The 24,640-nt window shown below is 40.9% G+C and overlaps 6 protein-coding genes across 11 annotated transcripts; 2 read left to right on the top strand and 4 right to left on the bottom strand.

Moving 5' to 3' along the window:
- The first annotated feature begins 183 nt into the window (after nt 1-183).
- LOC106377513 (ABC transporter C family member 6) lies at nt 184-5,674 on the top strand. Its single transcript, XM_013817763.3, has 7 exons — nt 184-2,896; nt 2,966-3,052; nt 3,127-3,741; nt 3,816-3,980; nt 4,132-4,426; nt 4,503-5,327; nt 5,409-5,674. The coding sequence occupies exons 1-7, from the start codon at nt 608-610 to the stop codon at nt 5,525-5,527; spliced, it is 4,395 nt and encodes a 1,464-aa protein (XP_013673217.2). The 5' UTR covers nt 184-607; the 3' UTR covers nt 5,528-5,674.
- A 448-nt stretch (nt 5,675-6,122) lies between these two features.
- LOC106377508 (ABC transporter C family member 3) lies at nt 6,123-11,514 on the top strand. 3 transcript variants are annotated; one of them, XM_013817756.3, is made up of 8 exons: nt 6,136-8,666; nt 8,733-8,819; nt 8,898-9,527; nt 9,612-9,776; nt 9,847-10,356; nt 10,464-10,769; nt 10,841-11,144; nt 11,237-11,514. In XM_013817756.3, the coding sequence occupies exons 1-8, from the start codon at nt 6,345-6,347 to the stop codon at nt 11,344-11,346; spliced, it is 4,434 nt and encodes a 1,477-aa protein (XP_013673210.1). In that variant the 5' UTR covers nt 6,136-6,344; the 3' UTR covers nt 11,347-11,514. The 3 variants fall into 3 exon arrangements, 2 of the variants coding, with proteins under 2 accessions (XP_013673210.1, XP_048602446.1); XM_048746489.1 differs by having other exon boundaries at nt 8,733-8,786; XR_007318977.1 differs by lacking the exon at nt 11,237-11,514 and having other exon boundaries at nt 6,123-8,666; nt 10,469-10,769; nt 10,841-11,039.
- On the bottom strand, nt 11,379-15,087 carry LOC106377509 (protein STRUBBELIG-RECEPTOR FAMILY 4). Of its 2 annotated transcripts, XM_013817759.3 has the most exons (15): nt 14,733-15,087; nt 14,525-14,657; nt 14,369-14,440; nt 14,223-14,288; nt 14,074-14,145; nt 13,912-13,983; nt 13,779-13,850; nt 13,629-13,697; nt 13,493-13,558; nt 12,827-13,412; nt 12,479-12,750; nt 12,284-12,404; nt 12,055-12,191; nt 11,825-11,981; nt 11,379-11,740 (listed from the first exon to the last, which is right to left on the bottom strand). In XM_013817759.3, exons 1-15 carry the CDS (start codon nt 14,821-14,823, stop codon nt 11,678-11,680), a joined length of 2,049 nt encoding a protein of 682 aa, XP_013673213.1. In that variant the 5' UTR covers nt 14,824-15,087; the 3' UTR covers nt 11,379-11,677. The 2 variants fall into 2 exon arrangements, with proteins under 2 accessions (XP_013673213.1, XP_048602625.1); XM_048746668.1 differs by having other exon boundaries at nt 14,525-15,087.
- Nucleotides 15,088-15,318: 231 nt separating this feature from the next.
- On the bottom strand, nt 15,319-17,682 carry LOC106377512 (phosphatidylcholine transfer protein). The gene is made up of 6 exons (XM_013817762.3): nt 17,118-17,682; nt 16,777-16,921; nt 16,428-16,691; nt 16,243-16,324; nt 15,955-16,151; nt 15,319-15,842 (listed from the first exon to the last, which is right to left on the bottom strand). The coding sequence occupies exons 1-6, from the start codon at nt 17,348-17,350 to the stop codon at nt 15,561-15,563; spliced, it is 1,203 nt and encodes a 400-aa protein (XP_013673216.1). The 5' UTR covers nt 17,351-17,682; the 3' UTR covers nt 15,319-15,560.
- A 165-nt stretch (nt 17,683-17,847) lies between these two features.
- On the bottom strand, nt 17,848-21,589 carry BNAA01G30090D (YTH domain-containing protein ECT1). Of its 3 annotated transcripts, none has more exons than XM_013817761.3 (9): nt 21,157-21,378; nt 20,734-20,771; nt 20,456-20,636; nt 20,154-20,230; nt 19,602-20,072; nt 19,029-19,526; nt 18,734-18,946; nt 18,350-18,666; nt 17,848-18,059 (listed from the first exon to the last, which is right to left on the bottom strand). In XM_013817761.3, coding segments are annotated over exons 1-9 (1,845 nt in total). In that variant the 5' UTR covers nt 21,206-21,378; the 3' UTR covers nt 17,848-18,058. The 3 variants fall into 3 exon arrangements, with proteins under 3 accessions (XP_013673215.1, XP_013673214.1, XP_022544477.1); XM_013817760.3 differs by adding an exon at nt 21,416-21,589 and having other exon boundaries at nt 18,024-18,666; nt 21,157-21,246; XM_022688756.2 differs by having other exon boundaries at nt 18,024-18,269.
- An 11-nt stretch (nt 21,590-21,600) lies between these two features.
- Nucleotides 21,601-24,199, bottom strand: LOC106377507 (organic cation/carnitine transporter 7). The gene is made up of 5 exons (XM_013817755.3): nt 24,035-24,199; nt 23,559-23,835; nt 23,132-23,369; nt 22,537-23,053; nt 21,601-22,194 (listed from the first exon to the last, which is right to left on the bottom strand). The coding sequence occupies exons 2-5, from the start codon at nt 23,825-23,827 to the stop codon at nt 21,734-21,736; spliced, it is 1,485 nt and encodes a 494-aa protein (XP_013673209.1). The 5' UTR covers nt 23,828-23,835; nt 24,035-24,199; the 3' UTR covers nt 21,601-21,733.
- Nucleotides 24,200-24,640: the final 441 nt, after the last annotated feature.

The following is a 24,640-nucleotide window of genomic DNA, read 5'->3' on the forward strand; positions in this document are numbered from 1 at the left end:
AACACATGTTGAGTTTTTTTAAAGAATCATGAAAATGGAATCTTGAAAGCCACTTCATTAGTATAATTAATCTGCAAGTTTATCCACAAATTTAATGGAAAGTTTACAATGCCTCGTTAATTTGGCATTATGCATTATATTCAGCTACGTCGTATATTTACCTTGGAGAATGTTAGAATCACACATACATATATGGTTATATATTGGATTATTATAAATAATCAATAAAAACCTACATATATTTTTCTGTAAGTGTCTTCTGTTTCTGTTGACACTTCTTGTAGCAAAAGTGGTACGCACACAGACAACTATAACGTCAGGTCCTCCAGCTTTATAGTGACGGTTAGGTATATGTCCATGATATAGAGGTCTTCATCGTTTGCATTTGTTAGTATTATTATTCAGAGGATATCACAGGGAAGTTTCTGTGAAGGTCAGGTTGTGTTTGCTGCGTCATGGGTCTATATATAATATTATTTGTGGCTCGTCTTGGTCTTCCAAAGTAGTATTATTTATTGACTCAGTGGCCTATAAAATCATCCGTCCAGTCACAAAGGGAGAGGGATCATTTTGGTCAACTCTCTCTCTCTCTCTCTCTCATTCCCCGATGGAAAATCCTCTCGATTTTCTTCTCATTCAGCCCATCTACTTACCTTTGCTCTCCTTTTTCTTGAATCTGGTGCTTTTGCTAATTCTTTCTGTTTCATGGGTATACAACAAGAGTGTAGCTTGTGAAAACAGTGATGGTTTCATGAAGAAAAGGTCTACAAAGATGTCTTCAACGTTTAGTAAGCTGGTTGTTATGAGCTGTGTGTCGTTATCTGTGTTTTATTCTGTGCTCTCGTTGCTGAGCTGCGTTCGCTGGCATTCAAATGTGTGGACTTTCTTTGATCTTCTGTTGGCTGCGCTTACTTGGGGTACCATCTCCATGTACCTTCGTGGACTATACACTGATTCTCATGAGCAGAAGTTACCATATTTGCTTAGAATCTGGTGGGTTCTCTATCTCTTGATTTCTTGCTACCGTCTTGTGGTAGACTTCGTTCTATACAGGAAGCAAGAACTGGTGTCAGTTCACAATGTAGTGTCTGAGTTAGTGGGCGTTTGCGCTGGCTTGTTTCTCTGTTGTTCGTGCTTGTGGAAGCGAGGAGAAGGTGAGAGGACCAACCTCCTCGAAGAACCGTTATTGATTGAGAATGAAGTCTGTGATGATGAGGTAACTACACCTTTTGCAAAAGCTGGGTTTCTAAGCCTCATGAGTTTCTCATGGATGAGTCCTTTGGTTACCTTAGGAAATGAGAAAATCATAGACAGCAAGGACGTTCCTCAAGTTGACAACAGTGACAGAGCTGAGAACCTCTTTCGAGTGTTTAGGAGTAAGCTTGAATGGGACGATGGTGAAAGAAGGATCACCACGTTTAAGCTTGTCAAGGCGCTCTTCCTCACAGTGTGGAGAGATATCCTCTTGTCATTCCTGTTTGCTTTCGTCTACACGATGTCTTGCTACGTTGCGCCGTATCTCATGGACAGTTTTGTTCAGTACCTGAACGGTGAAAGGCAATACAAATACCAAGGATACGTTTTGGTAACGATTTTCTTCGTTGCAAAGCTTGTGGAATGCCAAACTCGGAGACACTGGTTCTTCAGGGGAGGCAAAGCTGGGCTTGGGATGAAAGCGGTTCTAGTTTCAATGATCTACGAAAAGGGCTTGACACTTCCATGTCATTCAAAGCAAGGACAGACCAGCGGCGAGATTATAAACCTCATGGCGGTAGATGCCGACAGGCTAAATGCTTTTACTTGGTTTATGCATGATCCGTGGATACTTGTTTTACAAGTTAGTTTGGCGTTATGGATCTTGTACAAGAGCCTCGGACTCGGATCAGTTGCAGCTTTCCCGGCCTTTATTTTAGTTATGCTTGCGAACTATCCCTTTGCAAAGCTGGAAGATAAGTTCCAGAGCAATCTGATGAAGTCCAAAGACAACAGGATGAAGAAAACATCAGAGGTGTTGCTGAACATGAGGATCCTCAAGCTTCAGGGGTGGGAGATGAAGTTCCTATCCAAGATTCTTGACCTTAGACACGTCGAAGCAGGCTGGCTCAAGAAGTTTGTGTATAACTCAGCCGCTATGAGCTCTGTTCTGTGGACCGCGCCTTCTTTCATATCCGCAACAGCTTTTGGCGCTTGTGTGTTGCTTAAGATTCCTCTCGAGTCAGGGAAGATACTGGCGGCTCTTGCGACGTTTCGGATTCTGCAGAGTCCAATCTACAAACTTCCTGAAACAATCTCGATGTTTGTTCAGGTTAAGGTGTCTCTTGGCAGGATTGCATCTTTTCTATGTCTGGATGATTTGGAGAAAGATGTTGTGGAGCGACTTACTAGTAGAAGTTTGGCTCTGGAAGTTAGAAATGGTTATTTCTCTTGGGATGAATCTTCCTCAATCCCAACACTGAGAGATGTGAGTTTTGAAGTGTCTCAAGGGATGAATGTAGCTGTTTGTGGTACCGTTGGCTCGGGTAAATCAAGCTTACTCTCATCCATACTAGGCGAAGTCCCCAAAATATCTGGAACCGTTAAGGTTTGTGGAAGAAAGGCATACGTTGCACAGTCTCCTTGGATTCAAAGCGGCAAAGTGGAGGATAATATTTTGTTTGGTCAGCCAATGGAAAGAGAATGGTACGAGAGGGTGCTTGAAGCATGTTCTTTGAACAAGGACTTGGAGTTGCTTCCGTTCCATGACCAGACGGTTATTGGGGAAAGGGGTATCAATATAAGCGGTGGACAGAAGCAGCGTATACAAATCGCTCGTGCTCTCTACCAAAACGCAGATATTTATCTGTTCGACGACCCTTTTAGTGCAGTTGACGCTCATACAGGATCACATCTCTTCAATGTAATAGTCGTTTCCTTTTCTTTCCACTCTTACCATCATCACCTTTGTGCTTATTGTTCTTTGTAACAGGAAGTCATTTTGGGGATTCTGAAAGACAAGACAGTCATATACGTCACTCATCAAGTTGAATTTCTGCCTGAAGCTGATCTTATACTGGTGTGTGACTTGCTTACTCTGTACTATACATTATGCTAATACATAGTTATGAAATCTAATAATCATTTTGGTAGGTTATGAAAGATGGAAAGATCACACAAGCAGGGAGATACAATGAGATTCTCGATTCAGGAACAGACTTCATGGAGCTTGTGGGAGCTCACACTGACGCCTTAGCAACTGTTGATACATATGAACAAGGCTGTGCTTCATCAGAATCAACTACAAACAAAGAAAAAGAAGCACCCAGTGATGAAGAAAAGCTAGAGAAAGATTCGGGTAAGCCAAGAGGAGGACAACTAGTTCAACAAGAGGAAAGGGAGAAGGGGAAAGTTGGGTTCACTGTGTACAAAAAGTACATGGCACTAGCATACGGAGGAGCAGTGATTCCTATTATATTGCTAGTACAGATTCTCTTTCAGATTCTAAACATTGGTAGCAACTATTGGATGACATGGGTGACTCCTGTTTCCAAGGATGTTGAACCTCCGGTGAGCGGGTTTACGTTGATTCTAGTCTATGTTCTTCTAGCCATCGCCAGCTCCTTGTGCATACTCTTCAGAGCGTTGCTGGTATCGATGACTGGTTTCAAGATGGCAACTGAGCTCTTCACACAAATGCATCTCCGCGTTTTCCGAGGTTCCATGTCTTTCTTTGATGTCACACCAATGGGAAGAATCTTGAATAGAGTAAGTATCTCCAAAAAACATATTTCAAACAAATTCATTTATCTAATTACTATGTTTTCAATCTTTGTTTTTAGGCTTCTACAGACCAAAGTGTAGTGGACTTGAGATTACCGGGTCAATTTGCATATGTTGCTATTGCTGCTATTAACATATTGGGGATTATGGGAGTGATGATACAGGTGGCTTGGCAGGTCCTTATCATCTTCATCCCTGTCGTCGCTGCAAGTGCCTGGTACCGGGTATTGTCCTAAACCAATGTTTAGCTTCTTACTTGTTGATACGAACCCTGACCATTGTGACTGTTCAGACAAAACTAATATTACATTTGGTGGTTTCGGACCTTCTTGTTTGGTTCTTACTCTTACTTATTAATGGTATCTATGCACACAGCAATATTATATATCTGCGGCTAGGGAACTCGCGAGACTAGCTGGAATAAGCAGATCGCCTTTGGTGCATCATTTTTCAGAAACACTCTCAGGGGTAACAACTATCAGAAGCTTTGATCAAGAACCGAGGTTCCTCGGTGACATCATGAAACTCAACGACTGTCTTTCTCGTCTGAGGTTCCATTCCACTGGCGCAATGGAATGGCTCTGCTTCCGCCTTGAACTGTTGTCCACCATCGCATTTGCGCTATCACTTGTTATCGTAGTTTCTGCCCCTGAAGGGACAGTTAATCCAAGTAAAGCCACTAGTGACTTCTTTTGTTTTGGTTTCAGATTCACAAACTGAGAATCTTCCTCTCGTCTTTCTTATAGGCTTTGCAGGATTGGCTATTACATATGCACTCAATCTAAACAGCCTGCAATCAACTTTGGTATGGACGCTTTGTGATCTTGAGAACAAAATGATATCCGTGGAGAGGATGCTTCAGTACATAGACATCCCCAGTGAACCGTCTCTGGTGATTGAATCAACTCGGCCTGAGAAGTCATGGCCTTCTCGCGGAGAGATTACTATTAGTAATCTCCAGGTGCGGTATGGACCGCATTTGCCTATGGTCCTGCATGGACTGACGTGTACTTTCCCTGGAGGTTTGAAAACAGGAATCGTTGGAAGAACAGGATGTGGCAAGTCCACTCTGATTCAAACCCTTTTCAGGATTGTGGAGCCAACGGCCGGAGATATCAGAATCGATGGGATAGATATCTTGACCATTGGGCTGCATGACTTGCGTTCTAGACTAAGTATCATACCTCAAGATCCGACCATGTTTGAAGGCACGGTTCGTAGCAACTTGGACCCTCTTGAGGAATACAGTGATGACCAAATCTGGGAGGCGCTCGACAAGTGTCAGCTCGGGGTTGAAGTGAGGAAGAAAGAACTGAAACTAGATTCCCCTGTTAGCGAGAATGGACAGAACTGGAGTGTTGGTCAGAGACAGCTCGTGTGCCTGGGACGAGTCTTACTCAAGAGAAGCAAAGTGTTGGTTCTTGATGAAGCCACTGCTTCTGTGGATACTGCGACTGATAATCTGATACAGGAGACTCTGAGGCAGCACTTTGCGGATTGTACGGTGATAACAATCGCGCATAGAATATCTTCTGTTATAGACAGCGATATGGTCTTGCTCCTAGACCAAGGTCCTGAACTCTCATGATTCATCATCATACACTTGTACTATGAAGATTTGTATTAACGTTTTCTCTGTGTCCTATGTGCAGGGCTTATCAAGGAACATGATTCACCGGCGAGATTGCTTGAAGACAAGTCTTCTTCTTTCTCAAAGCTTGTGGCAGAGTACACAACGAGTTCAGAATCCAAATTCAGCAGAAGCTGTTAGTTAGAATCGAAAGATTCCATAATAATGGGACAAATGTTAAAGCTAAACAAGTTTATATCCAAACATGTACTGAAAATTTTAAACCAATGTTCTTTTCACATGGCTATGAATATATCCACATGGCTCTATCTTGAGCCGGTAACATGATTAGATTGTGAACTTGGTGGTGGTGGTATCTTTAATCACTGGCCATAAATTATAATGTCATTATCACAAAAAGTATAGGTTATATTGATATTTATGAGATGGTAGCGTGAGACAGAGAAATGAAGAAGAATAGTAGTAGCCGTTGACTGACAAAAACAGAGACTTTCTACTTTACTTGCAGCCCAATCCTCTACGTATCTCTTTTGTCTTTATTATTTTATTTACCAAAAAATCTAAATCCCAAAAGTATGATAATTTTAGCTGTCGGACTATGTGTAGTGAGAGTAATAAAGTCACGAATATTTTTTAAGATTATATTGTGAGGCTCACATGATTTTGATTTTTCAACATTTTGAATTGACTAATAAATAGAATAAAGTGAAAGGTTTATAAAAAGATCCGTGAAAAGCAAGTAAAGAAAGAAGCATTTGTATCCTCTCGTCTGGTGGGGCTTGAGAGAGAGAGAGAGAGAGAGAGAGGACAATTATCTCTACCTTCTTCGTAGTTTCTTGGCCGTGCTCTTCAAGACATACTGTGTCTACATCAAACTCACTTCACTCTCGTTCTATAACTATAAGTTCTTCTCCTTCGTTGAAAACTCTGCACCAAATCATTAACTACAACCCATTTTCTTAAATCATTTGGAAAACAAAAAAAGAAGAGCAAAGCCATGGACTTTCTGAGTTCCATGAAGGAAGATGGCTTGTTAACAACCTATTCTTCTCGGTCTTTTCTTCTTGAACCTCTTCTCTTAAGATGGGTCTTTGGTTTCTTGCACGTGGTTTTGTTGCTGGTGCTGTTTTGCTTATGGGTGCGTAACAAAGTTTGGGGAGATAGTGGTTTTGGTGTTGTTACAAAGAGTCTAAAATCTAAGGCGGTTCTGTTTTGTAGTTTAGCTCTGTCTCTCCTTAATCTCGTGTTATTGTTGTTGAGTGGTTTCTCTTGGTACAAGAGTAGTTGCTCAGATAATGAGCAGCTAGTTTCTCTTGTCGTGTTTCTATTAGCAACGGTTTCTTGGGGGGTTTTGTCGATTTGCTTGCATCGTTGCTGTGACTATGTGCAAAAGAAGTCCTCTTTTCTTCTTAGGCTCTGGTTGGTTCTCTATCTCTTGGTTTCTTGCTACTCTCTTGTGGTAGATATCGTTATCTACAAGAAAAACAAAACCGTACATGTTCTTCTTCCAGTGTACGAGATAGTTTCTTTTAGTGCTGCTTTGTTTCTCGGTTATGTGGCTTTCTTCAAGAAAGCTAGAGGCAGCATCAATAGAGTTTTGGAAGAGCCACTCTTGAATGAAGACTCTAGTGTTGGTGCTACTCCTTACTCTAGAGCTGGCATTCTCAGTCTCTTGACTTTCTCTTGGATGAGTCCATTGATAGAAACTGGAAACAAGAAAGCTCTTGATCTAGAAGATGTCCCTGAGCTTCATGTCAGTGACAGCGTAGTCAAGTTAGCACCTAACTTCAGGAGCATGCTTGAATCATCATCAGATGGTGGTGGTGTCACCACGTTCAAGCTCTTAAACGCCTTGTTCTTCTCATCTCACTGGGAGATTCTAGTGACTGCCTTCTTTGCTTTCATCTACACGATCGCATCATACGTTGGACCAGCACTCATTGACACACTCGTCCAGTACCTTAACGGACGTAGACAGTACAACAACGAAGGCTATGTGCTAGTCACTACTTTCTTTCTTGCTAAGCTTCTTGAGTGTCTTGCCAAGAGACATTGGTACTTCAGGTTACAGAAGATCGGTATTAGAATGAGATCTTGTCTTGTCGCAATGATATACGAAAAAGGTCTAACTCTTTCATGCCATTCAAAGAAAGGACGTACAAGCGGTGAGATTATAAACTTCATGACTGTGGATGCTGAGAGGGTTGGTAGCTTTTGCTGGTACATACATGACTCATGGCTGCTTTTGTTACAAATCGGTCTAGCTATGTGGCTATTGTACATTAACCTGGGACTAGCATCTATAGCTGCATTGGCTGCTACCATTCTAGTAATGCTTGTGAACATCCCATTTGGGAAAATGCAAGAGAGGTTTCAGGAGAAGTTAATGGAAGCCAAGGACAGCAGGATGAAATCCACATCCGAGATCTTGAGAAACATGAGGATTCTCAAACTCCAGGGATGGGAGATGAAGTTTCTGTCGAAGGTATTCGATCTTAGGACGTGCGAGGAAGGGTGGCTGAAGAAGTATGTGTATAACTCAGCTGTTATAAGCTTTGTTTTCTGGGGAGCTCCTACTTTGGTGTCAGTCTCCACCTTTGGTGCTTGTATACTTCTTGGGGTTCCACTTGAATCTGGAAAGATACTCTCGGCGATTGCAATCTTTAGTACTCTACGACAACCGATCTTCTACCTTCCGGAAACTATCTCCATGGTTGTGCAAACAAAAGTCTCTCTAGACAGGATTGCATCTTATCTTTGTCAAGAAAATTTAAACCCTGACGTTGTGGAGAACCTTCCAAAAGGAAGTTCAGACATAGCTGTGGAAGTGAGCAACAGCACTTTATCTTGGGATGTTTCATCTGCTAACCCAACTCTAAAAGACATTAATCTCAAGGTCTTCCATGGGATGAAGGTTGCAGTTTGTGGTACTGTTGGCTCTGGGAAGTCAAGCTTGCTTTCTTCTATACTAGGAGAAGTACCTAAGATATCTGGAAGTCTTAAAGTTTGTGGAACAAAAGGGTACGTTGCACAGTCTCCTTGGATCCAGAGCGGTACTATTGAGGAGAACATCTTGTTTGGTAAGGCTATGGAAAGAGAAAGATATGAAAAGGTGGTTGAAGCATGTTCTTTGAGTAAGGATCTGGAGGTACTCTCATTTGGTGACCAGACCGTCATTGGAGAACGTGGGATCAATCTGAGTGGTGGACAAAAGCAAAGGATACAGATTGCAAGAGCTCTTTATCAAGATGCAGATATCTATCTGTTTGATGATCCTTTTAGTGCTGTGGATGCTCACACAGGAACACATCTCTTTAAGGTAAAATCTTCTTTCTTTAGCCGTTAGTGTCATTTTTTAATATTTTCATTCTGAATGTTCTTTCAGGAAGTTTTGTTGGGGCTTTTGAGTTCAAAAACAGTTATATATGTAACTCATCAAGTTGAGTTCTTACCTGCTGCTGATCTTATACTGGTATGTGAATAGTATGGAGTTTCTTTTATCTTTTCAAGTTGAGTTCTTACCTGCTTATGATCTTGTCTTGTGTCTCAGGTCATGAAAGATGGAAGGATCAGCCAAGCTGGAAGATACAATGATATCCTCAACTCTGGAACAGATTTCATGGAGCTTATAGGTGCTCATCAGGAGGCTCTGGCAGTAGTTGGTTCAGTTCATGCCAGTTCTGCTTCTGAGAAACCTGGTCTTGTGAGAGATGCTATTGACTCTGAGGAGAAACAAGAAAGTCAAGATTTGAAGAATGGTAAGTCAGACACTGGAGAGGCCAATAGACAACTTGTGCAAGAGGAAGAGAGGGAGAAAGGTAGCGTCGCTTTGGATGTATACTGGAAATACATCACACTAGCCTATGGAGGAGCTCTTGTGCCTTTCATACTGTTGGCACAGGTTCTGTTTCAGCTTCTACAGATTGGAAGCAACTACTGGATGGCTTGGGGCACTCCTGTTTCCAAAGATGTTGAAGCTCATGTGAACCTTTCTACATTAATGATTGTGTATGTGGCTTTAGCCGCTGGAAGTTGCTTCTGCATTCTTGTAAGATCCACACTTCTTGTAACGGCTGGTTACAAGACTGCCACTGAACTGTTTCATAGGATGCACCGCTGCATTTTCCGTTCTCCTATGTCTTTCTTTGATTCCACTCCAAGTGGAAGAATCATGAATAGAGTATGTCTATGGACACTGTAACAGTTATTTGAGGATTTTTAGATATCTCTATTTTGTGATTAATGTTTTTTTCTCCTGCTATAGGCTTCCACAGATCAGTCAGCGGTGGATTTGGACATACCATATCAATTCTCATCACTTGCTGTCACAGTCATTCAGGTTATTGGGATCATTGGAGTTATGTCACAGGTTTCTTGGTTGGTTTTTCTTGTCTTCATCCCTGTGGTTGCTGCCTCCATATGGTATCAGGTATTGTCCAAGAGTTGATTCTGTAAAACTTTAGCTACGTTTTGTGACTAAAGAGCTTTCAACTTTGCAGAGATATTACATAGCTGCAGCAAGAGAACTTTCACGGTTAGATGGAGTATGCAAAGCCCCACTGATTCAGCATTTTTCTGAAACGATTTCAGGGTCAACAACCATCAGGAGCTTCAATCAAGAATCAAGATTCCGTGGCGACAACATGAGGCTTAGTGATGCTTACTCTAGGCCCAAATTTTATTTAGCTGGAGCAGTGGAGTGGCTTTGCTTTCGCCTTGATATGTTATCTTCACTTGTGTTTGCCTTTTCACTCATTTTCTTGATCTCTATACCTACTGGAGTGATTGATCCAAGCCTCGCCGGATTAGCCATTACTTATGGACTCAATCTGAACACTCAGCAAGCTTGGCTGATGTGGGCTCTTTGTAATCTTGAGAACAAAATCATATCGGTAGAGAGGATCCTTCAGTATGCAAGTGTTTCTAGTGAACCACCTCTTGTTATAGAATCAAACAGGCCTGAGAATTCATGGCCTTCACTTGGAGATGTGGACATCCGCGATCTTCAGGTATCTATCTATCTATCTATATTTTTTTCCCTACCAACTTTTCATGCTCTAGATCTCCCACTTGTTTTGTTTTTCTTAACCATTTGTTTTTTTGGACACATTGTTAGGTCAGATATGCTCCACATATGCCACTAGTGTTGAGAGGAATAACATGCACATTCAAAGGAGGTCTAAGAACAGGAATAGTTGGAAGAACAGGAAGCGGGAAATCGACATTGATACAAACCCTTTTCCGCATTGTAGAACCATCAGCCGGAGAGATCAGGATAGATGGAGTGAATATCTTGACCATTGGGTTGCATGACTTGCGTTTAAGACTAAGTATTATACCCCAAGATCCAACCATGTTTGAAGGAACTGTTAGAAGTAACTTAGACCCTCTTGAAGAGTACACAGATGATCAAATATGGGAGGTGGGTCTGTTTAGTTTATGTTCTTTCTTCACTAGTAAAAATGTTCACTCTTGACTAATAATTACTTCCAGGCTCTTGACAAGTGCCAACTAGGAGATGAGGTGAGGAAAAAGGAACACAAGCTTGATTCATCTGTGAGTGAGAATGGAGAGAACTGGAGCATGGGTCAGAGGCAACTTGTCTGTCTTGGGAGAGTTCTACTCAAAAGAAGCAAGATCTTGGTGCTTGACGAAGCCACTGCTTCTGTTGACACTGCAACTGACAATCTGATACAGAAAACGTTAAGAGAGCACTTCTCAGATTGTACGGTGATAACCATTGCACACAGGATATCTTCTGTTATTGACAGCGACATGGTTCTGCTTCTTAGCAATGGTTTGTCTGAAACTTTCAAAACCATTCCATAGAACATGTGTGCTTGTGTGTGTAGATGAATCATTGAGTGTCTTGTTTTGTTATGTGTACAGGTATCATTGAGGAGTATGATTCGCCAGTGAGGCTGCTCGAGGATAAGTCTTCATCTTTTGCTAAACTCGTCGCTGAGTACACCTCAAGATCAAGTTCCAGTTCTGATTAAACCTCTATTTAAGCTGGCTTGTGATTCACATGAATTACAGGATGCTGTCTTTGTATTGTATTACTTCTATAACACTATCAGTTTTTTTTTCTCAATGTATAAAAGATTAACCTACATGTTAGACATCATGATCTGAAACAGAAAAAATAAAACAAATAATACAATCTATGTCTCTCTCTTGTCCTCCCTATCCAAACCTGAAACCAATAGCTTCTTGAGCTCCAGTTTGATCATAAGTTTCTCAGGTTTTATCCTCAGTCTTCCAAAGAGTAATTATTCTTCATTATCCTTTCTTCTTCAGGGCATACATACACAACTTGAGGCACTAGGACTACACTAGCCTCTTCAGTGCCTCAACCACATTTGACACTGGTGGCCGAAGTCCAGGCTCCGACTGAAAAAACAAACACTGAACTTACAAAAAGGTCTGAAAACATATATAAACAACAACACATAGAGAAACCGGCAAAGACTTTACCATTACACAGATGGAAACTATATCTGCGAACGCCGAGACAGATTCTGGAGCGTAGAGTCCACACAAGGCGGGATCAACCATCTCCTCAAGAGTGTCCATGTCTTTAAGCTTTGGCTTTGTCCAACGAACTAGAGACTGTTCTGCTTTCGGCCTATCACTGAAGATTGGAGGCAAACATTTTCAGATACTTATATCAGAGAACTATATTCTAAAATATTTAATAACTGAACCTGTCATAAGGCATTCGACCAGTTAGAAGCTCCAGCATCACCACACCAAAGCTATACACATCGCTCTTTAGTGTATAAGCCGAGGGATCTGCGCACTCTGGAGCATTGTATCCAACTCCAAGATTCTGACTTGTGCGCTGCAGTTTTCAAGAAAAAAGACAAATAATCTACAGATTAGAACCAAACAAATGTGTATCTATTAGTATTAAGAATTTTATAAGAAGCTCACATGGTGAAAGTTTGCCAAGCCATAGTCTGAGAGATGAGGGTTTAGCTCACTGTCTAGTAAAATGTTTGATGACTTGATGTTCTTATGAACTAATGGAGGCAAACAAACCTCATGAAGGTACCTGACACAAAAGAAAGTAGCTGGTTAGTTTAGTTAGATGATTATATTTTTGAAAGAAAAGGTTAAAGTAATTACTCTATAGCTTGAGCAGTTCCTAAAGCGATTCTGATTCTCGTGTTCCAAGTTAATGGTCTGCTGAAATCATCAGTCTGATGAAGAAATCTGTTGAGGGATCCACTTGTGAAATACTCATAAACAAGCATGTTCCTTCCTTGTTCTGAACAATAACCAACAAGCTCAGCTACATTTGGGTGGTGAATGCTGGAGATGTTGGACACTATGTGTGAAAACTCTTCTTGATTCCCTTTTCCTAATAGAGAAGAATCGATCTCTTTCACTGCATATTTCTGTTTTAAACACATTTCTTGATAAGAAGAAGAAGAAAATGAATAAAAATTGAATGAAGAGGAGGAAAAAACAAACCCTTCCATCTTCATATTTAGCTTTATAAACACGTCCAAGAGTTCCTTCACCAATAAGCCGATTCGGCGAGAAACACGACGCAGAGTTCTGCAAATCCGTGAGGGTAAAGACCTTCACATCGTCGGGCTTGAAGAAACGATCAGGTGTTGCAACCACTTGGGAAGAAGGTATGAGATGAAAAATAGGAGTGTTCTTGAAACTGACAGAAGAAGTTCTGTTAACAGAAGAAGGCTTTGTCCCTGTCAAAGTATTCGAATCAACGGTCTTTTGGCCTTTCAAGTCATCTGTAGAGTCGAACTGGAGCATCTGAGAGGGTTGTGGTGTGAAGAGTGGTTTGCTTCGGTTGGTTCCTCCTCCTTTCTCTTCGTCGAAAAAGTGAGAAGAGTGATGAGAGTTCTTTCTTCGAGCGAAGAGTGCAATCACTCCTGCAGTGAATATGAGTCCACCTATAGTAGATGCTGCTACTATAAGTCCGGTGGTCAGAGCCTTGTTGCTTACTCCAACGCCTCCTGAGTTTCTGTCTACACGGCGGGTCCCGGGAGGTGGTGAGGGAGCTCTACTGCTCGACCAACGGTTTCCTCCAGTGCTGACCAAGAAAGTAAAGAAAACAGACTTAATGACATATGTTTTGATTGTGTTCAATAGAGAATGAGAGATGAAACTTACTCAAGGTTACCAATGCTCTTCAGCTCGTTTGGGATCCAACCAGTAAATTGATTGTTTGCCACGTTTCTGCCATGGCAAGATTCATAAGAAACGTTAATGAAGGAAAGGGATAGAAACTCTGTGTTACAGTACTTACACATCATCGATTTGAGGGAGGTCTCTGAGTGCATTTATAGACCCTTTGAACTGGTTGTCTTGCAAATGTCTAAAAAGGGAGTTAAGCAAACAAAAAGGGTAAGGTAAGTAATAAGTACAAGAACTACTTTCAATTGTCTTCTTCTCTTACAGTGTTTTAAGTCCTGTTAGATTGGCAAAACTCTGTGGTAACTTTCCTGTGAGTTGATTAGAAGACAGATCACTGCAAAAACATGAAGTTAATGAAATCCCTCACACTTAGCATGTGTGTATATGTGACTTACATTGTTTCAAGTTTTGAAAGCTTTTGAAACATGTCGCTAAGTTCACCATTGAGGTTGTTACCACCAAAGTTTCTGAGCAAAAAAAACAAGAACCAGTATGAAGAAAATGTTGATACTTATGAAAGTAATATACTAATGAGTCATTAAGTGTCTTTGGCTTACAGGTAAGTGAGATCGTTCATTTGAGATACAGAGTATGGCACGTTACCGTTAAAGTCATTCTCAGAAGCATCTCTGCATTAAAGAATGTTTCACATTTAGTCTGATACATTGTGTAGTGAAAGAAGATCAAGAACAGAACATGTACTTACAAATAAACAAGTTTCTCAGGAAGCTGATAAGGTAAGTTTCCGTTAAGATTGTTCTTGCTTACATCACTGTTATACAATGACAAAAACATAACATATAGTTTAAATACCAACCTAAACCTGATGATCAAGATGTTGAGAGTTCTTACAGGTAAGTGAGTGATTTCAAGTTTGCAAGCTGGTACCCTAAAGATCCACTAAGTCCACGTCCAGACACCTTTCTACAAACAAACATAAAAGGGATTATCGAATCAGAATCGATGAAGAGGGGTACCATTGATCAGATAAGAGAGGAAGTAACAAACATTTGAGTAACAGAAGAGCCCTTGCAAGTAATGCCATCCCATGAATCACCACAAGGATCACCTCCGCTTGAAGACCAACCATTGAGTTTTGATGGAGAGTTCATGCTCTTATAAGCGTCATTAAGAGCCGAAACTACAACAATCAATGGAAAATAAATAATCATTTTATGATTCTTCTCTAATGTCGTTGAGGCAAAGACACACTTACCGTCTTGGCTATCTGTTTTTGCAAGAACATGAGTGGTGAAGACTCCAAAACATGTGATGATGAGTATAAGTGGCTGAAGACTAGGTGCCATGATTGACAGTTTTGAGCTCAGAGATCAAGACCTGTGTAGATTCCTTGAGGAGGAAGGAAACACAGAAGCACCAAAGGAGGAGGAAGGAAACACTTTTAAGCTCAGAGATCCAAAGAGAAACCCAGCGTTGGTTCTGGGTTTCCTTGAGGAGGAAGGAAACACAGAAGAACCAAAGGAGAAGAAGTTAGGCTAGGTCATGAAAGAAAAACAAATTTGGAAACGGTGTGGCAGTAACCAAAAATGGAAAATTCAGTTTCTTCTGTTAGTTTTTGTTTTTTGTTTTTTGTTTTAAGAAAAGACGTTATTGAGTGAAAAGGCGAATAAATCTGGACGTGTGAATAGAGAAATGTACAGCTAAAAATGACGCAGACACCGAAACATTAGGGGAGAGAGAGAGAGAGAGAGAGACCACAACTGGTGTGTCCGAGTCCGATCTAACTGCAACACACAAAAATATTACCAAAGTTGTTTCAACGTTATATTCAAGCACACGTGTGAACCATCAAACAACATTCCAGAGGGCTTGTCTGAATATATATATGTTAAACATACATGTAATGTCATTCCATGAGAGGTATACAAAACTTTGAAGACCCAGAGCTCATGTGGTTCAGAGCCATCGCAAAATATAACTTTTCTATTACAGTATATACACATCAATCATTTCTTCAGACAACTTCCTTATCACACAAGCTTAGGAATCAGAGATGTTTCATCAAACAAAATATATACATGACTTAAATACCAGCGTTCTGTGAAGTCTGACTAAGTGGAGCTCCACGCTTGCTCAGCTTTGTCAAGAAGTAAGCCAGGGCAACCTTTGCACCTAAGGAGGCGGAGTGACCACGAGAGAGGCAAACCGCACCACCAACTGCACCGCCCACGAGTAACAGACCGTTTGCTATCTGTTTCTTTGAAGGCTTTCTCAATAGCTTCTTCCGTTTGGCTCCTTCACCTCTGTGCATAGTTCCCAAGGAGTTTGTGATGTCATCTGTCTCATTCTCTAACTCTGATGGAATCTATGATATCAACGAATCAGTTTCAGAACACTAATTTCAAATTTCACAAACAAGACACAAACTTCCAGCACTTGGAGCATAAAACTGAGCTCAGATTTGATGAGCATCCCACCTTTTTCATTAAGCTGACAGCAGATACAGTGGGCCCTTGGGGTCTATGACTGGTTGCAGTGTACTTACGAAGTGCACTTTCCATCTTACAAACGTAACTCCATATGCCTCTTGAGAAAGCAAGCTTTGCCATCTCAACATTTAATCCAGCATCTTCCTGGTGGAACATGTGGATCTCACATGCATTCCTACCTGGAACTGCAGCATGGAAAATAAAATAAAAATAAAAAACTATTCGCCACTAAAAAGATATATCATTAGACAGATTTGTGATATAACAAACAGTTACCTTTCCTAATTCGCCAACCAGATCTGAAATAACTTACACGTACGTACTTCCTCTGTTGCAACACCATATTGTGATCACAATCCTGATAATAATCAAAGAGCAAAAAAAACTATAAGTTAAGAGGCAAATGTTAATAAGAGGTAAGATAGCTTGTTTCAGTAAGACCATGTTAGTTAATTTTTTACCTTGATGAAACAATAGAACTTATCATTCATCCCCTCCCACAACCTCCAAGCTAATACATACTCCCTTGGTGTCAAGAAAGGAAACTTCTTTATCGTCCGACCAATCTCAACTCCGCTGTTACTGTCGACCTGCAACTGCTCGTGCTCGACCACGGTCTTATCCCACTGTTTCCTGTACTCATTGTCCATGTAAAAGTCCCTCAAAGCCTCTGGAGAGCAGTCCTCAAACACCGTGGTACTTAAGTACTTCATGGGACCACCGTCCTACAAGAACCAAAGAGCATAAACTCAGAGAATAAACAAAGTCTCACAGTCGGACACACACACGAGAAGCAAAACTTGGTAGTACTTTTGGTTTGCAGCATTTGGCAGTGTACGAGACGCGAGCGTTGCTTTTGTGAATGATATCTTCCCAAATCTCAGCATCTCCATCTCTCTCCCCAAGTTTTTCAATCAGTACTTTCAGGTCTTCATCAGAAACAAGTGTAGATATTCTGCAAAGCGTGTGTAGTATGATGAATCTCGAATCATCAAGAGTAGAAGACTAAGCTAATGAAGTTTACAGGTTTAAAAGCTATTCAACTTGAGCTAAAGACGCTTACAGAATCATTCACTGAGAAGAAGAAAACTAACAAAATTGAAAAACTTAAACATGGAAGAAGAGATCACAAGGAAATGCAAAGCCTTTACCCTGATTGGGAGCTCCTCAGAGACTGAGAAACTGATACGGTAGGTGAAGACGAAGAAGCATGAGTAAAGACTCGAACTTTGCGGAAGATTTGGCAGAGGAAAATGAAGACAAGTGCTAATACGGTGGCCCAGCAGTAACAAAAGACTCCATCACCACCGTCAGCTCGCCGGAAAATATACTCGGAGGAGGAGAAATAAAGAGCTAGCTTCTTTAAGGTATCGCCACTATTCATCGAACCCCAAATCTCTGAACACACAATCACTGTTTGTATATTCGCGCGTGGGATTTGGTCTGGTTTAGGACAAAGGCTTCAACGACAACTCACGATGTCTTTTACCCTGTCTTTGACTTGGGACTCAATTTTTCTTTCTGGCCCTTGATTTCTTTTTGTTACAATTTACCCCCTTTCTGTTATTCTTTTCTTTCCTTATTAAAAGAGTATTATAATCAACTTAGATCAGATCAGTCTACATATGATAACCAGATGTCAAAAGTCAGAGCTGATCTGATCTACATATATTTCCCAAATCTTTATTTATTTCTCAGACATGGATAATACCAAATCCATTAGCCACATTGGTTGGTGATTCATATCATCTTACAGATCTGAATCAGTTTTTTGCTTGTACAAAGGGTCATGATCCATGCTTATCAACCACACAATCTAGTGTCCCCTTTTGACAACCTCTCTTTATTTTCATTATTCATCACATAAATATGCAAATAATATGTGGATAACCATGATTCATGACCACAAGAGCAACACTTATATTGTCTTTGATACATCATTTGGAGGGTGACTTTCATTGACTTTCTTGTTTCCTTCACAATCAGACTCAAAGCTAAAATAAGTAAATACCAACACAGAAACAAAATCTGGAGATGAAGAAAGCTGGGAGCTTTGATTGATGGGTGTAATCTGCATCATTATTAAATACTGCCTGCAAAGCCATATGAAGCTACTTTACAAGAGCAACATTTATATTGTCTTTGATACATCATCATCTTCTATCAACCCTGAAGAGAGGGTGCAGAACATTGAAAAGAGGGAAATGAATCAAAATGGCTAAATACCCTCGCCAAAGAAGCTTACTTTACACAAAAACCAGACCAGGCCAGACTTTAAATTTCATTTGAATACCCCACCACCCCTTCTTAGAACCAAACAAAAGATCATTATGGAAACTGAAAAACATAAAGTCTTTGCTAATTGATTGTGCCTTTTACTTACTAGTTGGATTGACCAGAAGAGACTGCTACGGTTGTTGTAGTTGCATCTGGAGATGCTTTGCTGCCCTCGTCCAAGCGGACAACCTGCGCAAAACTTTTTGACATGTTCTTGATGAACTCTGTCTGCAATGCAGCAGAAGCGGGCTTATGTTCGTTTTCTCCTCCTCCTGCAGATGGTAAGTTTGGCTGTCTTCTTGCCTTCCGTTCTTGGATTATTTTCTCCCTCTCTTCATAAAACCCAAAATCATCCAAGATTGAAGTCTCAGCATCGTAGTTCTTGAAAATCTTCAGCATCTCTATGCCTTGTTCCAGTTTCACCTGTAGTTTTTTTATTTAAATGATGTATCTTATGAACACGAAAGCTTGAGAGGCTTTTGCTACTTACTTCTTGAGTGTCTCGACTATTAGTCACGGGCTTATTGTCATTGTTCTCCAATATAATGTGGCGGAACTGGCTGTTTGGAACATCTTTGATGATGTGCCACTTCACTGGGAACTGTCCATTCCACTTGTCTTGTTGCCAGTAATCAACGCTCTTCTCAAAATCCACAGGTCCAATCATCTCCGCAACTCCACAGAACTGAGAGCTCGCGTTTACCTGCAGTTACAACCCCGTAAGCAAATCTGCAGAGAGAATACAAATGTAGTAGACACACAGCAGAAGGATTAGAGACTCGTACAGAGAACAGAAGAAACACTGGGCAAGCTTCTTTCTCCTCCTTGGCCTCACGGTAAGCAGCATCAAGCTTTTTGTTGCCATTAGGAGTGCTAGCCCATACATTGTATTTGATGCTCTTGTGTACGTTGTCTTCACTGTAGGACTTGATTATGAAGAGCTTAGCTTCACTGTAGTCAGTGACAAACTCAGGATTATTGTTGTTGTTGGATTCCTCTTTGGGACTGTCTTTGTTATGTTTCTTACTATCAGCAGAAGAATCAAGCTCCTCTGAGACCTGAGTCTTGGGCTTTAAAGCCCTTGGTCCTCGGTTCTGCTCGTTGAGGATATCATAGTTGCCATTATAACCGCCACCAAGGGATGGATCAGTAACTCTTCCACGCCCTCGAGTGCTGTCAACGCCAATCCAGCTTTGGTTTCCCATACCCACATAAGAGTTTAGTCTACTTCCATAGTTAGAGCCTTGGCCACGACCGTAGAATGGTCTCTGTCTTTGTGACCCCTGACAAATGAAAGAAAAGGATCCACTTTCAACATCCATGCATTAGATAAAGAGTAACTAAAGAAGTTAACAAACCATGGGAATGTTGTGGCCATATGATCCAAAAGAACCGAGTGGCTGAGGAGACAAAGCCGGCGAAAAAGAAGAAGAATGTCTGTGCATATCAGAAGGCTTGGACCAATCCGACCATATCCCCCCGTCAAAACCTTGCTGCCACTCAGGAAAACCAAGGTTCGTCTGGTTTCCATTAAACGGTCCAATAGGGTGAGGTTGGTAGGACGGTCTTGTCATGTTATCACCTTGTTGGTCAACAGCGACAAGGCTGGTGAGCTCTGGCTGAGTTGGGGAAGATATATACTGCATGCTTGGAGGAACTACCTGCTGGTAATAAGGCGATGCCCCTGAAAACGGAAACTGCTGTGGGGAATACAACTGCGCCTCAGAAGGTAAGGGAGTTGCAGCAGGGGAATATGGTCCGTATGGCATCTGAGGGTTGTATCCGTATCCTGTTTGGTAGACCATAGAAGCATTCTCATTGAAGCCAACCTGATTTTTATCAGAGAGAAGATGAATAATTTGGAAAGTTTTTAAAGAAGAAATCTTAAAAGAGAAGTTTATATTACACACAGGAGAGTTGATGTCCAGTCCTTCAACATTGACATATGAAGAATACTCGTCCCATTCGCCTGTGGGGGTTTCATAACCTGTCTCCCCAACACACAAAGGAATCATCATCATTAGCTTCTAAACATCAAGTGAATCAGTTCAAGAACTAGACTATAAGCCATGGGTTATAGAAGGCTTATACTATCCCTTTTTTCTATGGACACCCGCTAATATATGAAACATCTACACCAATACACAAACTCCATGACCTCAAAAGATCTTATCAGAGAAGCAAAAATAAAGTAGATGAATCAGAAACCAACCTCTATAGTAAAAGCCTTGTGCTTGAGGAGAGAGGATGCTGCTAGGCAAGTGTCCAGCAAAGTCACCTGATAAACCATAAGGTGCAGAGAGTGGAGCAACTTTGGCTGGATGAACTACAACAGCAGGCTCCTGAGAGGACTTATTAAAAGAGGCTGATGTCTCATTGTTTGCCGCAACAGACTGCAATAAAATAAAATAAACAGATTCAGAGATTTAAAACTTATGAATCTTCATTCCGATTGATATATAACAGAAGAGGCTACAAGATATCAACTACCTGCTCCTTCATGATGTCCAGATTAACAGGCTGCTCCTCTGTGCTCATTCATAACCAGTAAAACTCAAATAAGTCGGTGGAATTATTCATAAACAAGATGGGCAAACAAAAGCAGATCCCTAGATGCAATTACTCAAAAGAACAAAACAGAGCAAGCTTTCAAGCTAAGATAGAAAGAGTCTTGATCCAAGATCTTAGCAAAAGGAGATAAAGTTACACACTTCCACTACCACAAACAAACAAAAACAAAAACAAAAAAAAGGAAAGCTCGTATTTCTAATTCCAAACCAAATCACCACAGATCACACAACAAAAACTTGAAAAGGAAAGGCAGAGAGAGATCAAACGTAAAGGAATCAACTTTAAGACAGGAATCTGAAACGATTTTAAGGATAATTGAGAAGATGATGACGTGATTGATACCTGAAGTAATAAGAAGATCTGTGGCGTGAGATGGAGGAGTCGTTGCCATGAAATCAGATCGAAAGGCCCGAGGAGGAGGAGAATAAGGATCTGATTCAAACCCAAAACAATTAAAAAAAAAAAAAAACAGAGTCCGTCTTTATATGTAGGCAAAGAACAGAGGAGATCTTTCCATATATATAAAGTAGATAAACTGTAACTTTTTTTTCAACTTTTTTGTTGTAATGACTAATGATGCAAGCAAAGTTAAAACCTTTACCTTATTTAATCTCTGTTTTTATAAAAAGGCAAAGTCTTTACCACAAGTGCATCATATTGGTGACTCCACTCCTCTCCTCTCCTTTGTTGTAAATGGAAACTTATTGAGAGATTGCTCCCTTGGGGACTCCGAGAATCTTTATTTTTCTTTATAATATTCTTTATTTAATTATAAAAAAAAAACTGTAGATCCAATCTCTGGATGTTCTGCATTTCTATAAAGCTGTCGTGTGTAAACTTTCTATTACAATTACTCTGTTTTCTTGCTCTGTTTCCTTCAACAACTAAACATTTACAATGTGGTTTTAAAAAGAATCGGCTATACAGAGGATGAAGATGAAGGTGGCTTCTTGGATGTAGAGATAGTATCCGTCAGCTCACGACCACTGGTCTCGAACGGGAAGAGACAAACGCAGATTCCTGAGACAAACATCACTACCTCGAAGAGAAGAACAGCCACAGTCTGATGGCATCCGTGAACCAACCCCACGGCTACTAGTGGACATAGCACTCCTCCTATTCTCCCCACAGAGCTAGCCACTCCTACTCCGGTCGTTCTTACCGCCGTGGGATATATCTCCGGTGCGTAGATGTAAACCACCGCGAAGGCTGCGGAGACGCAGACACGGCCGCCGAAGAGAAGAGCTGTGGTTATGGCTGGTGGTTGGTGAGTTAACAGAGGAAGAAGGAAGATGCAGCAGAGGAATAGCGTTGATGACATTGTCACTTTGCGTCCAAGCCTGTCCACCATTGCTGCTGATATTAGTAGCCCTGGAAACTCTGATCAAGAATCAAAAGGATTAGACCTCTTAGAACCGCACTAACCGGAGTTAACCAAAGTTTCAAACCGAAGTAACCAAAAATTTAAACCGAAGTAACCGAACTAACCAAAATTACCCGTATTTAACCGACTTCACCCAAATTTTAAACCGAAATATAATCGAAACCAAAAACTTCGGTTAGTTTGGGTTAAATTTTATTAATTCAAACTATCCGAATACCGAACCTAACTTTTTTGACGGTTCAATTCGTTGAGATTTTAGTTGAACCGAACTACCCGATTTGAATTACCCGAACTACCCGAACCTGCAGGCCTAAGTCATGAAGAATATTGATGTGTACCTGCAAAACTGGCGATGAAAACGTCTTTGTAGTTAACATCGTTTGAAGAATGTTGCAACACTTCTCCTGTTGGATGGCAGCTGTTTTGGGAATTGTTTAGCTCGGTGGTGAGAAGGACAACGCCGTAGTAAGCAAAGGCGTTTCCAAAGAATACAACCCATAGTAGGAGAGTCCGTTTGATTAGCTCCGGAGATAGAAGAGTTAGCAAAATAAAGCTCTGTCCGTTGTTGTCAGCTACTACTATCTTAGATTCTTCTTCAGGCTTGAGGAGATGAGTGTTTTCTGTTGGAAGGCTTTTATTCTTCTCTTCAATCTCTGAGCGGAGAACACCTTTAGGTAAGTGGGTTCCGTTCATTCTCGCAATCTTCTGGAGTATGGATTGAGCTTCAGCTTTCCGGCCTTGGAGGATTAAGTAACGAGGAGACTCAGGCGTCCACCTATAGAAGACAAGAAGCAGCGATGAAGGTACGGAAGAGAGTGCGAGTAGCCACCTCCAGCCTAAGCTTGGCATGATTAGCTGCAAGAGATTGTCATGGCGTCGTCAAGATTATGATGAAGAAAGGGAGCAAAGAAAGTCATGAGTTGTGTAGTGTACCCAAGCGAGTGAAGCTTCGAAGATGGTTCCAACGGTCCAGAAAGCTGAGAAAACAATCATCCAAGTCCCTCGGTTTGGCGCAGGGATGAATTCGAGATACCAGGAGACGAGAACAGGACCTCCTCCCAGTCCCAGACCAACAAGACAGCGGAGAACGATCAGGGACATGTAGTTTGGTGCAAATGAGCTCAAGAAACCAGCTAGGAAAGTCACCACAGCAGTTATTATAAACCCTTTCCTGAAGAAATCACATGAGACCACAATGAGTCAAGGCCCATTTTAAACATTGACAAGGAATCAAATGTTAAGAAGCCGTCATAGACTAAACATACAACTCCAGAGATCATTCAATTCAAGAGTTACAATGAATCATATTGAACAAACCGAACAATCTAACACTCTTCCAAGAAGCTTTGAGGTAAGTTACCTGCGGCCATGTTTGTCAGCAACAATACCCCAAGAGTAAGCTCCAATGAGCATACCAGCAAAAACGACGCTAGTGATCAAGCTCTCCTCACGTGCAGAGAGGTTCCACAGCGACTGAACAGCAGGTCCAACGAAAGAGAGGAGCATCATCTCCATAGCCTCAGCAACCCAAGCCATTCCAGCGTAAGCAAGAACGTAGAGTTGAAACTTGCCAAATCCAATCCCCACAAGTGCTTCATCCACTGTGAAACTAGGGTTCCCTTCTTCCATCTCAAAACCTGTAACAAGAGAACATTTTTTTAACCTAATTTCATCAAAAGATCAAAGAATCAATAAACCCACATCATCATTCACGGATTACAGTATTAGATTACTTGGGGAAACGGAATCAAATCAAAAAGGTATGAGCTTTGGGAAAGGAAATCAAAATCTGGGTACTTAGGACGGAAGAAACAGAGAGAGAGAGAGAGAATGAACCTCAACGACGTTGAGCTTGAAGCAAATGCAGATCCTTTCCTCCACGTTTTTCAGGAGAGTGGAAGAAGATACAGCAATTGTTAAAGAATTCAAGAAGTCGTTAAGGGACGAGGTTGAAGCATGAACACGTGAAAGTTTCAAGCTTTGACGCGCCTTTGAGCCTCCGTTTGATGATGATGATCCTCTTTACCGGACTTTTTTATTTGGGCTTTTTGCATTAGCCCAAATTTATAAGGCCTTTATTACGAGGCCCATTTATTCCTCTTTTCAAACAAACAAAAAAATGTGTGAAGAGAAAAAAATGAGATCATTTGTATAAGCTAAATAATTGAGCAATTAGTGGACCCAACTCGTGAACTAGTGGAAAGCGAAACATATGACAAAAGTGGTCACCTTTTGTGTGGTTTTATATATTAGATTTGAGGTATTGGCAAAAGCAAACTCAGGAACTGATTTACCAAGCCTTTAGTGGAATTAACACACGTTTTACTTATATTATGAACAAATATAAGTATGATGAGATTGGATATTTAGATTCTTCAATTATTATATTTTCTTTTAAAATTTAGTAAAAATGAAATGATGAATATAAATATGTATTTGGAA

The sequence above is a fragment of the Brassica napus genome, chromosome A1 (assembly GCF_020379485.1).
Source record: "Brassica napus cultivar Da-Ae chromosome A1, Da-Ae, whole genome shotgun sequence".
NCBI lineage: Eukaryota > Viridiplantae > Streptophyta > Magnoliopsida > Brassicales > Brassicaceae > Brassica > Brassica napus.

Bases quoted from the DNA above. Each gene is read 5' to 3' on its own strand.
- LOC106377513 (XM_013817763.3), top strand. From the start codon at position 608: ATGGAAAATCCTCTCGATTTTCTTCTCATTCAGCCCATCTACTTACCT. The intron at 4,427-4,502 runs GTAAAGCCACTA...TCTTTCTTATAG, and splicing joins TGAAGGGACAGTTAATCCAA to GCTTTGCAGGATTGGCTATT. The intron at 5,328-5,408 runs GTCCTGAACTCT...TCCTATGTGCAG, and splicing joins GGTCTTGCTCCTAGACCAAG to GGCTTATCAAGGAACATGAT.
- LOC106377508 (XM_013817756.3), top strand. From the start codon at position 6,345: ATGGACTTTCTGAGTTCCATGAAGGAAGATGGCTTGTTAACAACCTAT. The intron at 9,777-9,846 runs GTATTGTCCAAG...TCAACTTTGCAG, and splicing joins CTGCCTCCATATGGTATCAG to AGATATTACATAGCTGCAGC. The intron at 10,357-10,463 runs GTATCTATCTAT...ACACATTGTTAG, and splicing joins TGGACATCCGCGATCTTCAG to GTCAGATATGCTCCACATAT.
- LOC106377509 (XM_048746668.1), bottom strand. From the start codon at position 14,823: ATGGCACCTAGTCTTCAGCCACTTATACTCATCATCACATGTTTTGGA. The intron at 14,289-14,368 runs GTAAGAACTCTC...ATTGTATAACAG, and splicing joins TTGAAATCACTCACTTACCT to TGATGTAAGCAAGAACAATC. The intron at 12,192-12,283 runs GTGAGCTTCTTA...TGAAAACTGCAG, and splicing joins GCTTGGCAAACTTTCACCAT to CGCACAAGTCAGAATCTTGG.
- LOC106377512 (XM_013817762.3), bottom strand. From the start codon at position 17,350: ATGAATAGTGGCGATACCTTAAAGAAGCTAGCTCTTTATTTCTCCTCC. The intron at 16,922-17,117 runs GTAAAGGCTTTG...CACGCTTTGCAG, and splicing joins CTGAGGAGCTCCCAATCAGG to AATATCTACACTTGTTTCTG. The intron at 16,325-16,427 runs GTAAAAAATTAA...GATTATTATCAG, and splicing joins AGTTCTATTGTTTCATCAAG to GATTGTGATCACAATATGGT.
- BNAA01G30090D (XM_013817761.3), bottom strand. From the start codon at position 21,205: ATGGCAACGACTCCTCCATCTCACGCCACAGATCTTCTTATTACTTCA. The intron at 20,637-20,733 runs GTAGTTGATATC...ATTTTATTGCAG, and splicing joins TGGACATCATGAAGGAGCAG to TCTGTTGCGGCAAACAATGA. The intron at 20,231-20,455 runs GTTGGTTTCTGA...TTGGGGAGACAG, and splicing joins ACAAGGCTTTTACTATAGAG to GTTATGAAACCCCCACAGGC.
- LOC106377507 (XM_013817755.3), bottom strand. From the start codon at position 23,827: ATGGAAGAAGGGAACCCTAGTTTCACAGTGGATGAAGCACTTGTGGGG. The intron at 23,054-23,131 runs GTACACTACACA...AATCTCTTGCAG, and splicing joins TCGAAGCTTCACTCGCTTGG to CTAATCATGCCAAGCTTAGG. The intron at 22,195-22,536 runs GTACACATCAAT...ATTCTTGATCAG, and splicing joins TTTCATCGCCAGTTTTGCAG to AGTTTCCAGGGCTACTAATA.